The sequence below is a fragment of the Oncorhynchus kisutch genome, linkage group LG5, assembly GCF_002021735.2.
Source record: "Oncorhynchus kisutch isolate 150728-3 linkage group LG5, Okis_V2, whole genome shotgun sequence".
NCBI classification, from domain to species: Eukaryota; Metazoa; Chordata; class Actinopteri; order Salmoniformes; family Salmonidae; genus Oncorhynchus; species Oncorhynchus kisutch.
In genome coordinates, this window is record NC_034178.2 from 6,602,177 (window position 1) to 6,616,325 (window position 14,149).

General features: G+C 46.1%; 1 protein-coding gene across 2 annotated transcripts in view; it reads left to right on the forward strand.

The window, feature by feature from the left end:
- Positions 1–618: 618 nt before the first annotated feature.
- Positions 619–14,149, forward strand: part of LOC109890400 (vang-like protein 1) — a 52,440-nt gene continuing 38,909 nt past the window's right edge. The window contains exons 1-2 of one of the 2 annotated variants that reach the window (XM_031824312.1): positions 619–870; positions 8,830–9,104. In XM_031824312.1, coding sequence (XP_031680172.1) covers positions 9,034–9,104 — 71 coding nt within the window. In that variant the 5' untranslated portion in view covers positions 619–870; positions 8,830–9,033. The remainder of the gene's footprint in view (positions 871–8,829; positions 9,105–14,149) is intronic. The other variant, XM_031824311.1, reaches the window with a different exon arrangement.

The window sequence follows — 14,149 nt, forward strand, 5'->3', positions numbered from 1 at the left end:
GGCCGGGACTGAGAGACTGAAAAACAGCTTCTATCTCAAGGCCGGGACTGAGAGACTGAAAAACAGCTTCTATCTCAAGGCCGGGACTGAGAGACTGAAAAACAGCTTCTATCTCAAGGCCATCAGACTGTTAAACAGCCATCACTTGCACAGAGAGGTTGCTGCTCACATACAGACTTGAAATCATTTAATAACTGGATCACCAGTCACTATAATAATGCCACTTTAATAATGATTAATAAATACAAGTTAGGCAAGGCTAAGTGCATATATGACTTGCAATGCATGTAATGTGCACTTCACTGAAAACATCCCCCGGAGACAGGAGGGTGAATGTTGTTTTACTTTCCCTGGTTTCCATGGCACCAAACCCTAAGCTATTTGCACTCTCCTGTCACTTGTCCCACTTCAGCCATTTGTGACATGTCCCCCTAACAGAGCCGAGCTGCGGGTGTTTCTGACACTCACCGAAGGTGTTGAATGTTTGGTCAGCGCAAAACACAACTTTGAAATGTGGGTGTGAACTGGACTCTGAATCAGAAATTAATTGCAAACACCTGTAGCCTACCTGTCAGACAAGTAAAGAAGATTTTGCCAAGTCATTTGGTCCTGCGGTTTTATCCTATTTTACTATATTTGCATTGTACAGCCTACTGTAATCACTTGACAGTTCACAGCCATCACCATTCCCCCCTAGCGCACCATTGTCGCACTACACGTTTCCCTTTCTCTCATCATGTAAGTGCTGCCCCCTGTACAACGGCTTGAACCCGGGCTGGTCCCTGACTGTACCGTGTGCTCGAAGGGAGAACTATTTCGTTTACATTTTTGGATGAAATCTCTTCTTGGAATGGTTTACCTCCAGTGAAGGTGAGTAGCCGTGCGCGAAACAGTCAGAATTCCAACGTCTGCATCCCACGTTGAGGAGTTGTTCGTTGAATTTTATGAGTGCGATTGAGCCCGATGTAAATTGGGAGTTTGGTTGGCTTGTTCCTGCTTCATGTAAACTACACTACTACTTATTTTTCTTCGGTGAAAATTCGTTTTTTTTGTTTTACAGGTAGACAGGCCTACATTGTATTAGTACAACCTACGAGTAACCGTTTGTGTTTTCTAATACGCTACATGAGCTGTAGGCTACATGTGGAGAGAAAATGTGATTTAGAATTCCCTCAATCTAAAGGACTGCAGTAAGCCAATGTAGGGTGTAAAGTTAACCCTTGAAAGTAATCTAAAGCAGGAGTTAATGTTTTCTAAAGCGTTACAATTAGAATGACAATAGTCGCGTGTTGTTCAATTCAATTGCTTCAATAATAACCTAACTCAAAAGTCTCAAACAAATTTTCGGACTTCGAACCACTTTCTTGCACACGGTTGACCGAATTCGTTTGTAGTTCAGTCTGCTTATCTTGTTACCATCGGCGACAGCGTTGCGTCTCCAGAAACAATGTTGCACAGTGGTTCATTGATATCATTCACTCGCGTGCCGACAGTTTAATTTCATAAACATTTATCCTTAAACATTAGCTTGCTCTTTTTAATATTTTAGTTATCGAACCAACTGTCTGGGCAGGGCTCAGGAGGCCTAGCAGAGACCAGGGAGTTTCCTATGGAAGTCAGCCATTTGGGTTACAGGTAGGGTCAGGCAGAGAAACAACTGTATAACTTCACTACAGTCTGATTATGCTGTCCAATCCGAAAACTAGCACTTTGCATTAGGTAGAGTAGGGAATAAATGAGTAGAATTCCCATGATTTGCCTTCACCACATGCTTGGTGTTAGCCAGGCTGTAGTAAAGGTGTAACAATGTAATGTAAAGTGCTACCTGAACCTTATGGACTGTCTGTCCCAAAACATACAATAGACCGGTATGGTAATTCATCTGAACAGACCGTGAAGGACCACAGTAGATGGTACACCTCTGTGTTGAATAAACAAACCCAAACCAACACATTTACTCAGTGTTTAAGATGATTTCATAAGAATAGGAGACTGTGTGAATACGATGTAGCTAACCTTCATAAATTCTCTAGATGCTCAGATGGAATTGACTCCAATATACAGCTCTATTGAAACTCCACGGCCCCCAGGTGAAGTAAGGAACCAGGATGGTTGGTTGGTGGTAGTGCTTAGGAAACGCTGAACAATGAAACTCCCTTTGTGTTGTTCAACATGACTGACTTGTCTCAGACAAGAGAATACTTACATTTTCACTCGTGAGTGTATCTTCCTATCTGACCATGAATAATTCACTGAAGCCATTATCATCTCTTTTAACTTTACACCGAGCCTAATGTCAGGGAAATGTGATTATAGGTAGTTTCCTTGTGGCATTTGAACATGACTGAGGACATGATAACTGTCATAAGCTCCTCGTGTGAGTGACAGCGTGTGAGTGATCGTCAACATGGATGGGGAGAGATACTGCCCCTGTGAGAGCTTTAGGTGTAGTATTGTGGTATTTGTGTCAGTGATCAAGAGAGATGTGATTGCAAACCAGGTGGGAATTGCTTGAAGGAGTAATCACAGATCAAGTGCCTCTGCTCAGCTACAGAAGTACAGAGAGACAGCTGCATCCTGGGAAAAAGTCCAAGAGGACATCTTTCACCATAATCTTAGATAATGTGCGACCATAAAAAGTACATACAACAGCAAGAAGGGGGTTCTTCATCTTATCTTATTTTAATCCAGTATGTTTGGAAGCCAAAGTACTGCAACACAGACGGTAACACTGCTGCAACATTACAGTAACAGGCTACACCTTGGAATCTAGCTCTTTTATTCTGCAGTGCTTTCTCCTCTTTTTGAGTTTATCATTTTATATAGAGAAATCCCAGCTTAATTGTTATGCTCCTCATGTGCTATGAAAGCTGTCTCTTTAGGCTCTAAGGCTCTGTTTAGACGGGCAGCCCAGAAGAGATATTTTTCAGATCTGATTGGTCGAAAGACCAATTAGTGGGGAAAAAAAGATCAGAATAGAGCAGCCTGTCTGAACTCGGCCTTAATAACCTGTGGTGTCTGCCTCTCTTGTGAGTCCCAAAATGGCACCCTCTTCTAGTGCAGTACTTTTGACCAGGGCCCATAGGACGCTATATTCCCTATATAGCACACTACTTTTGACCAGAGCCGTATGCGCCTGGTCAAAGGTAGTGCACTATAAAGGGAATAGGGTTCCATTTGGGCCTCTGTTTCTCTGCATCTCTGACACTAATGAATGGCCGGGAGAGAGGGTGACATTCTGGAATGTGGATACAATTAATGGGTTCATTTGCTCCATGGACAGCATCTCGATCACCATGTGATTCCGAGGAACACATTTAGTCGCTGACTCGTGTTTCTTCCCTCGGTCGAACCCCCGCCACCCCCCCGGCGTCTCAGATGAATCATGTTACCTTAATAAGTCGTCATCTCTCCCGTGTTCAGCTTGTCTTTCATTACGCTTGTTGTAGCTTGGAGTTAATAGAGTCCAAGTAGATTTTACAGTGAAGTATGATTGGACGTGTGTGTGTTTACAGTATGTGTGCTGGTATGCGTGTGCATGCATTCTCAATGAATATTGTTTCATGTGAAAGAAACAGGGCAGGAAGGGTGTGCCTCGTTGGGAGCTGCTTATACAAATGTCAGTGTTGTCATTTTGTCCTCCAGTGATTGGAACGCTCCTCTCTGTATCGCAGCTAAAGGTCTTAGTTTCTCACATCCGCACCACCACAACACAGCTGTTTGCCTCTGATACATATGGCCTAGCTGGAATACCTTGGCTAATGAAGGTCAGGCATATCATTGGCTGGTAATGATGATGAGCTTTTAATAGGCCCTTTGTTTATGTTGTGGTGAGGTGTGGGAGGGGCTCTGTTGGGCACATGGTACAGCTGTACTTCCTGGTCACAGGCTAGCACAGGAGATGGCTTCAGTCAGGGCTCCCCTTTGTTCCTGAATACCTGCCCCGGTTGGCAGAGCCTTGTGCTTAGACTCGGTCACGAGAGAGAATTAAGCTGTCTTTTTGGGAAAGTACAGTAGCCTAGTTTGTCTCTTCCCCAGTTTGGGAGAGAGTCCCATCTCCTATTAAAGGCTGTGAGTAGTGAAGGATCTGTAAATTAGGCTGTCATATACAGTGGGATTAGATTACTGTCTTTGGAGCCGGAAGCTTGGTTGAAATTAGAAGACCAATCTGTGGACTCACTGTCGCTGTTGAAACCATGAATGAAGAAACTACCTTTTACGTAAAGAAGAAAAATGCAATACAAAATGTAAGTTTTTTTTCACAAGGATTGAACTACATGACTACTCTATTGTTCCTGTGTTGGTCTGTTGTTTTGTTTGCTCTGTTATCAACAGACTGTTACTACAACCTGCTCTGGAGGAAGAAGGATGTGTTGGATGTGTGGGAGGTCTTGAGGATGTGTTTGGATTTGGTTAGCCGGCACTTGATGCGGCTTTGTTAATGAGCTTGCTGGTTAGATGGTTGTTTTCTTGTTTCTTTGCTTTGATGGTGTGCTGCCGCATGTTTGTCATCCTGTGCGTTTCATTCGTGGGTATTTACACTCCCGCAGTTCCTCAAGCATGAATTCCAGAGTCACACCTGTGTGCATGCAGCTGTGTGTGTGTTTCTCTACCCTGCAGACCAGTCCCCATGCCTCTCTTTCCTGGCTATCTGAGGGTGTGGTCCTTCACAGTGAGAGGATGTTTATTCAGTGTAAAAGGGAAAAGAGCAACTGAATGGAGGAAGATAAACAAGGAGGCTCTCATTGGCAGGCTCTGGGCCGCTGCCAGCTTGTCCCGCCATAGACCAAATCAGAGGCAGGCAAACGCTGCTGGCTTCGGCTGCCATGGATAACCTGATGGCTTCCCTAAGTAGTGTGTGGGGAGGAGGGGGGGGGGGGGGGGGGGGGCACAGAATTTAGTGCTGCACGGCCACATGGCACCACTAAGTAAAGACCAGGGACCAGATTAGTGTTTCCCTTATAGAACATGTTGAAGACAGCCCTCAAAGCTGCCTTCAGTCACCAACATCTTCAGTTGAAACTCATTTCGGCCAAATTCGTTGACATAAAGCTGCTTAGCTGGGCTGTTGGGCAGGTGGTGACTGGCAAGGTGGCTGTGATCTTCTCTCTCTGACCCCCATCTATTTAAACCTGTTAATCCCTGTTTCATCCCTCATTCTTTAAAGGATTAGCACAGGAGATGGAAATACCTCTGTGATGCTGTCTGCAGAACCAGCCTTATTTACTCTGCGCTCTTTCTGCGCTCTGTCTGTTCTCTGTCTGCATTCTGTCTGTTCTCTGTCTGCATTCTGTCTGTTTTCTGTCTGCATTCTGTCTGCATTCTGTCTGCGCTCTGTCTGCGCTCTGTCTGTATTCTGTCTGCACTCTGTCTGCGCTCTGTCTGCTCTCTGTCTGCGCTCTGTCTGCTCTCTGTCTGCTCTCTGTCTGCGCTCTGTCTGCGCTCTGTCTGCGCTCTGTCTGCACTCTGTCTGCACTCTGTCTGCTCCTGTAGCAGTATCTGTAGTCCTCAACCCAGGCCCTCTGCCTTATCCTAGCCACAGCGGCTGTAGCCTTGCCTTATCCTAGCCGCAGCGGCTGTAACCTTGCCTCACCCTGCCAGAGTGTCTGGAGGCTGTATTTAGCCCTGCTTTACTCTTGCCAGAGTCTGGATTGTCCTACCTGGTCTTTTGACATATCACATCAGATATTTCAGTGCTGATCTGATTGGTTAATTAGTAAAAAATAATAAAATATAATTGTGCTACCTGTCTAAAAGCAGCCATTCTGTCTGTCTCACACCAGAGATATTTTGTTTGCCTTACTGGCACAGTGACTGAGCTGGCAGCTGGCTCTTCAGTAGAATAAAACAGCTTTAGAGAGGTTTGTCATCATGTTGTTCAGTATTCCCTCCGATGATTCAGACGTTAAAAAGCGTGTCAGCAAGAGTGTTTGATAGAACTAGCTTTTTCAATCCCCATGTGCAAGCATACAGACACACACACACACACTATATGGGTCAGTGTTTACATTCACCCCAACTGCCACTAGTTTCTAGTATTTCTCTAGTTTTTCCTTCTAAGTGGCAGATAAGATGGCACGGGGCAGTATATTGGATGAGCAGCTCTTTTCAATGAAACGACTGGAACAAATGTGGTTATGAAAGCAGCAGCAGCAGCAGGATGAAAACAGAGGGAGTGCCCCAAGGGAGAGTTCGAGCCCCGCTCTACTTCCCATGGCTTCCGTTGTGACTGCTGCGGTAGTTAATGTGTGCACAAGTGTGCTTTGCTTGTGTAATCGGTGTGAAATGGCTAGCTAGTTAGTGGGGTGCACGCTAACTAGCTAGCCATTTCAGTCGTCACTGGCACCGAGACCATGAAGTAGTTGTTTCCGCGGCTTTTGTGGAGCGATAGGTAACGATGCTTCTTGGGAGGCAGTTGTTGATGTTAGCAGAGGGTCCCTGGTTCGAGCCCAGGTAGGGGTGAGGAGAGGGACGGAAGCTATACTGATACACTTGTGATATTCCAAAAGTGTTTGAATGAGCATGCATACTATACTGCTAACTCCAAACACGTCAGGACAGCAGGACGTGACTGTGGTGGAGACGGAGAGTGGTGACTGTAGCCCTCTGGTTAATTTCACAACAGATCTGGGTCAGTTAGTGGACTTCCTCTGCTGCAAGGTGTCATGGGAGATGGAATGCTTTAAGAGTACTGCCCAGTGAGTGTGCTCGTTTCTGGGATATGTTTGTAAATTAAACAAGGTACCCCTTAACCTCTCTCCTTCAGCTCCTTGTTTACATTGAAGATTTCACTAGGGATTTTGGCCCAATACAAGCTGTATATCACAGGAGGCTGCTGAGGGGAGGACGGCTCATAATAATGGCTGGAATGGAGTTAATGGAATGACATCAAACACCTGGAAACCATGTGTTTTAATGGTTTTGATACCATCTATTGATTCCGCTCCAATCATTACCACGAGCCTGTTCTCTCTAAGGTGCCACCAGCCTCCTGTGCTGTATACATTATTTATCACCTGTGTTACAATACAACATATGTTAACGCTCCTTTCTGAAATGCTACATTTTCATTTAATTATTTTTTAAATGTGATTGGAGGGTTCTAGGTCAAAATGGAATCCTTAGGGTTATCAGCTCTTCTGCCATATTATTGCATTAATGGGTGTGAGTTTATGTAACGGGCGCCATTCACCTTCCTGTCCCGTTACCTCCAGCTGTTAGAGGCTCTCTGTCTGGACGAGGCCCCATCTCTGATGCCACAGAGAACCGACCCCCTCACCTCCCTATATGCCTCAGCCCTGATGGTTTACCTGCTGTGTGTGTACGTCTGTCCCCAGCTCTCCCAGCCCCGTAGGAGTGTACGCCACAACTCACTTGTCTCTCTGTTTCCCCATGCATTGATACTCAGCCCTGATGGTTTACCTGCTGTGTGTGTACGTCTGTCCCCAGCTCTCCCAGCCCCGTAGGAGTGTACACCACAACTCACTTGTCTCTCTGTTTCCCCATGCATTGTTACTCAGCCCTGTGCCTCATCGTAATCTCGTTTCACCACGGTTGTTTCTACTCTTTCCTTTTCACCCTGTTCACTCCGCTCTGTTCCCTCTTATCTTCAGTCATTTAAGGACAACTGTTAAATCATATCCTCCTGTATATGTAATCAAATCAAGGGCACCCAATAAACGCTCTTATCAGACCTGCATCTCCTAGTGGATGCTGTAAAGTCTTTAGCCAGGCCTGGGAGTAGAACTAATGGTATGGAATTAGTGGGGAGTTTTTTTTTGTCCTGCCTTTGATATTGAAATCCACTTGATGTTTGAGTTTTGGTCCTCCTCTGCATCCACACAGCCTTTTAGCATTTGTCTGGGAGATTTATCCTCATGGGAAAGAATGTTTCCAATGTTATAGACTAAAACACAGAATATAGGCCTGAAGCTATATTCAATATTTTCCGGCATCTGTTTGTGTGTTGGCTGGTTGTCTCAATTCCCCTCTGAAAGCTTCTTGGTTTAATAATGTGATAGTGTTTGGTGGTTTCACCTGGAGCACTTCGTCTGTGTGATGATGTCATGCTAGTGGAATGGAAGAGAGGAGAGCCTCGCCTCGCTGCTGGAGCTGGTCACTGCCAGATTTCCCTCTGGAGATGGCTCTCATTGATAGGGCTGAGTGTGGAGGAGGGGGGGTAGGCGAGGGCAGTGGGGTTTTGCTCTCCATCCGACTTTTTTTTTTGTTGAAGCTCCAAACGTAGACCTGCATGCTCTGCACAACATTCCAATTCAATCTCTCTTCTCATAGGCCAGTCTGTCTGTGGAAAGATCTATTTGTTGAGGGAGGGGTTCATAGCTAGGTCTGCTGCTGTTCTGTTGTTTGTGGGTGTGCTTAGTGCTTAAACTCTCTGTGAACTACTGTAGGTTTGAGTTGTCAATTAGGTTAGAAGTAAGAAGAGCCTTTCACAATTTACCTTTTATATTAGAATCAACAGAAACTAGTCCAATGGTTTCAAGGCTCTCCTGTGTCAAGCTTCATTTGGTGTGCGATTCCTCCCACACACACAATCTTCATTAAAATAAAGATTTCCCCAGCCTGACTAATGGGAATGTAGAAAATGCTGCTTAAATGAAGTGATTGTGTTTTTCTCATATTTATCTCCTGGAATGTTCATTCCAGAGTAAAAGGCAAAGTGGAAGCTATGTGCAAAGATATCTGCAACACACATCCATGTTTTTCAGTATCAACTGGGCTGTTGTAGATCACCATTTCAACCCAAAACTCTGTCCATAGTCTGTCCTCTGACCAGACCTGGCTGTCTCTCTCTCTCTGTCTCCTCCCCAGGTTGATGTTTCCTAGTCGGGAACCCCCAGGGTTGCTTTCAAGATTGACCCCCGACAGCTTGCGGCCTCTGCCAATCTCCTGAGCGAGCTCCGCCTGCCGCCGGACAAGACTGCCCACAAGCTTCCGCTGCGTCTGCCTGCGGCAAAGCCCAGCAACCTCCGCGAGGCCCTTGGCCAATCGCCCGGGAGGAAGGACCTTGTCGCCATGGACACGGAGTCCACCTACTCAGGGTACTCATACTACTCTGGTCGCTCCCGGGGATCCCACAGACACGGGTAAGAGGAACAAGTTCTTGGCTTTCATATCCTCTCTAGTTTGATGGATAGACTGTCACGGAACCTCTAATAAATTGTTCTCTCTTCCTCGCCTCTGTTTCCTCTCTTTCTCTCCCTCATTCCACTCGGTCTCTGTCCCCTCTTTCCCCTCCCTCCATCTGTCCACCACAGGGCAGTGTGGGGTTATTTGTCTGTCATTAGTGGAATAGCAGTATCTGACAGGCTCAGGAAGGGAGAGGGGGACAGGTGCTGAAGAGGCCTGACTGATGGCTCAGCTGATATGTGGAGGGCCACAAGCAAGGGGCTCCTGTTCCACACAGCTCCTCCTTTATCCAGCCAGCACATCCCCCTCTCTCTCCCTCTTCCTTCCCTCTCTCTCTCTCTGGGACCTGTTACCCAGGGGAAAGGATCCATCTATGGCTGAATCTGGTGGGACCCCCTGAAATCCTCATGTGCTTAATCTCTCTCGTTCTACCTCTCCCTCACTCGCTATCTCTCGCTCATTTCCTTTTTCTCTATGCTCTCTTGTCTCTCACGCGCCCACTCGGCTCCAGTCAGTCGCCGATCCCTCGCTCCCAAGCCCCGAACGTGTTGAAAAGCCAGCAGCTGCCCTCCCTCGTTAATCTCCACTTGACCTCCTCCCTTGCTCCCTCTCTCCAGTGGTGTCACCACCACTCCCATGGGATAGACGGGGACAGGCGTATCACTGGATGGCGAGGCCTCTCCGCTCCCCTGCCCCAGCGCTCCTCTCACGTTCTCCCGGGGGGAAGATTTGACCTTGTAGTCTGAAGCTAGGCAATGAAAACTGGGCACACTGTTGTAAATGAAAGTGGGCTTGGATGTGGGGGAGGGGGCACTCACTTTCCCACCCAATCCCCTCTCTTCCTGTATCTGTAACTCTGGAGAGGGTGACTGCCCTAAAGATCACACAATCCCCTCTCTTCCTGTATCTGTAACTCTGGAGAGAGTGACTGTGTCCTAAATATCACCTTAATCCCTATATAGTGCACTGTTTCTGGCCAGGGCCCACAGGGCTCTAGTCAAAAGTAGTGCACTATGTAAGGAATAGGGTGCCGTTTGGGATGCAGGTAGTGAGTGACGGCGATACAGGGCCTCCTTGCCAAACACCTTTCCACTCGCTCCTCTCTCCCACGATGCTAAGGCCACTGGCTGGCCTCTAATTCATTAGACAAAAGAGAAACGCTTGGCTTTGAAAACCCCTGTCTCATCTGAAGGATAATCCTTTTACTCCTACGGGTGCCATGCATGAAGAGGCTTCAGGTTGCCATTGTCTAATTGTATCTGTGCCAGACTTTGACGGATACACATAAACACCTACAAGCAGACATGTAAACAGCTGTGTGACTCTCTGAGATCCCGTGTCTGGCCATGGTACACAACTAAAGCTAAAACACATACTACAGAATGAACTTTGATGGTCCACAGCAGGAGGTGGATTTCCAAGATCTTACCATGGCTCAAGCTGCGTGCTACTATACCGTGTTAAACGTCTCTCCTACTGACTCCGGGTCACTGCCTTGTGTTGTTTTGCATTGTTGTCTCTAGTGCGATTTATCCACAGGGAACCCAGTCAGTCCCCATTGTAAGCCACTGTGCCTCTGTAGACAGTGGTGCTTGGTCATTTGAAGGACATCAGAGTAGTTTGCTAGCAACTGCCGATTCTCCCAGACCAAGATCACCTGCCTTTCTGCATCCGCTGTAATGGTGGTGTTGAGTTACGACAGTAACTTCTGAGGCTCCATTCTCTTCTCCAGAGAGGGGCTCTTCTGTGGCTGTGGAGCGTGCCAATGATCATTGACTAGTGAGTCTCACATTGGTAGTCAGTCATGTGGAAAATTGGCTCTTTTTGATTGGTAGAACTCCAATTATATGGCGGCACACTCTTTTTAACACAGGGAATTGAATGAATTACACTATCTCATGCCAAACTTTTCATCCCTTTGCTGCTTGGGTATTATGGTTCCCCAAACTGTTCCCATTTATGAGGCAGGCCACATTTTGGAGAGACACCCTATTTCTGGAACTTTCTGATTAGAGTTGATGCTTATGGAAATCCAAGTGGAGTGAAAAGTCCCCCTACCCACATGCTGCTTTTTCAATTTCTAACTGAAACTACATTTATTTTAGTCATGGGACTACAGAGCAAGTCAAGAAGAGGGTCCCGCCTTGCCTGACTAATGCTATAGTGGAAACACTGGTACATGTCATACAGTGTGTACCCTGTCACCTGATAGTGGAGCTAATCCTAGCCAACAGTCTGGCCTCACCTCGGCTCCTATCACGCACTGCTCCCCGGGCCCCTCTCTCTGGCTCAACACTGTGGAGAAGTGTCATTGAGCAATGCTGCCGCCATGGATTCTCCCAGTCAATATGAGGGATGGGCAAATGAATGTGCCATGGCCAGGCATGAAGCTATAGAGACCGTGGCTGTGTTGACCTAGACATGAGTAAATGGCCTTTGTTAGTTTAATGTTGTCTTTCTATCAGCCACACCTCTTTGCCTGTTCGCCCCCCTTCCTCGTTAGTTACACAGAGTGAGCAGAGCTGCCAGTGTCATTGAGCACGGCCACTCAAGGTGAAGTGAAAACGGCCTCTCGCTCTCTGTAATAGGATTGTTCTGAGAGTGTGGTTATGTATTTGGCTCCTCGTCATCCTCCTGTTAGCTGACACTGGCAGTAAGTACCTAGCTTCGCGGGCTCTGAGCTCTGCATTGACACGGGGCCTATTTTACACAGGTGTGTGGTTTGGCTGGCCAGCCATGCGGAAAGCGAGCAAATTCATCCAGACTCTTGGCGGAGGAGGTGTAAATTGGCCCCGTTTCCCGCAGCCCAGTGTGTCAGTAAGAGGGGGTGCACAGACAGTGTCAGACTTGGCTGCGGGTGTTGCGGTGGAAATCGCTCCCAGGTTTGGCTCTGCCCTAGGTTGCCAGGCTTCCATCCTCCATCTAAAAGCCATATCTTCTTTAGGAAGCCACGCTGGAAGTCAAATTCCCTTTTAATCAAATGATACCAGAGGAGGGCTGTAGAATAACAATGAGGCTGGCTGCCGTTGTGTGTTAATGATGCAGGAGGAGGTGGATGAGAGGAGGAAGAGATGCACATTGATTTGCCCACAAGCTACTTTCTGATTTCCTGAAGTCTGTTTCTGAAAGGCAGGCTGGGATATAAAAAGGGTGCTTGAGACTCTCTCCTTCATCTTCCATCCTACATTGATTTTAAACAATCACACCAGTCATAAGCAGCTGCCTCCAGATGCACCAGTGTATGAGTCATCCAATCTTTACATCGACTCCCATATAAACAACTTAACTGATCCTACCCGTATCTAACTTACAACCCCTATGTTTCACATGACCTGGTATTAGATAGAGGGGTATACAAGAAAGGAATATCAATGAGTAAGCCAGCTAACTTTGATTAAGCACCAGAAAAAACGAGTTATTTTTTTGTTCATAAAGCTAAACTTAGATATGAATTTTTGGTTGTTGAGTTAAGCTTAAAGGTCTACTTATCTTTCTAATGATAATTTATTTCCAGAATATTTAGGCAAGTTAGCAGGCTAACTCCTTGATCCTGCTTTGTAGTATACCCCTCTACCCAACCCTGGCCTGTGCAGTAGTACAGTACCATATTAATGACTACTGTAATAACTTCCTCACCCACTCTCCTCACCATCATCTACAGTTGAAGTCAGAAGGTTACATACACTTAAGTTGGAGTCATTTAAAAAGTTTTTCAACCACTCCACAAATTTCTTGTTAACAATCTATAGTTTTGGCAAGTCGGTTAGGACACCTACTGTGTGTATGACACAAGTCATTTTTAACAACTGTTTATTCCAGTGGGTCAGAGGTTTACATACACTAAATTGACTGTGCCTTTAAACAGCTTGGACAATTCCAGAAAATTATGTCATGGCTTTAGAAGCTTTGATAGGCTAATTGACAATTTGAGTAAATTGGAGGTGTACCTGTGGATGTATTTCAAAGGCCTACCTTCAAACTCCGTGTCTCATTGCTTGACATCATGGAAACATCAAAATAAATCAGCCAAGACCTCAGAAAAACAAGTCTGGTTCATCCTTGGGAGCAATTTCCAAATGCCTGAAGGTACCACGTTCATCTGTACAAACAATAGTATGCAAGTATAAACACCATGGGACCACACAGCCATCATACCGCTCAGGAAGGAAACGCGTTCTGACTCCTAGAGATGAACGTACTTTGGTGCGAAAAGTGCAAATCAATCCAAGAACAACAGCAAAGGACCTTGTGAAGATGCTGGAGGAAACGGGAACAAAAGTATCTATATCCACAGTAAAAAGAGTCATATATCAACATAACCTGAAAGGCCGCTTAGCAAGGAAGAAGCCACTGCTCCAAAACCGCCATAAAAAAGCCAGACTACGGTTTGCAACTGCACATAGGGACAAAGATTGTACTTTTTGTAGAAATGTCTTCTGGTATGATTAAACAAAAATAGAACTGTTTGGCCATAATGACCATTGTTTTGTCTGGAGGAAAAAGGGGGAGGCTTGCAAGCCAAAGAACACCATCCCAACCCTGAAGCACGGGGTTGGCAGCATCATGATGTGGGGGTGCTTTGCTGCAGGAGGGACTGGTGTGCTTCACAAAATAGATGGCATCATGAAGAAGAAAATGATGTGGATAAATTGAAGCAACATCCCAAGACATCAGTCAGAAAGTTTAAGCTTGGTCGCTAATGGGTCTTCCAAATGGACAATTACCCCAAGCATTCTTCCGAAGTTGTGGCAAAATGGCAAGGTATTGGAGTTGTATTGGAGCAAAAGTCAAGGTATTGGAGTGGCCATCACAAAGCCCCTGACCTCAAGCCTATAGAAAGTTTGTGGGCAGAACTGAAAACGTGTGTGTGAGCAAGGAGGTCTACAAACCTGACTCAGTTACACCAGCTCTGTCAGGAGGAATGGGCCAAAATTCACCCAACTTATTGTGGGAAGCTTATGGAAGGCTACCTGACATGTTTGACCCAAGTTAAACAATTTAA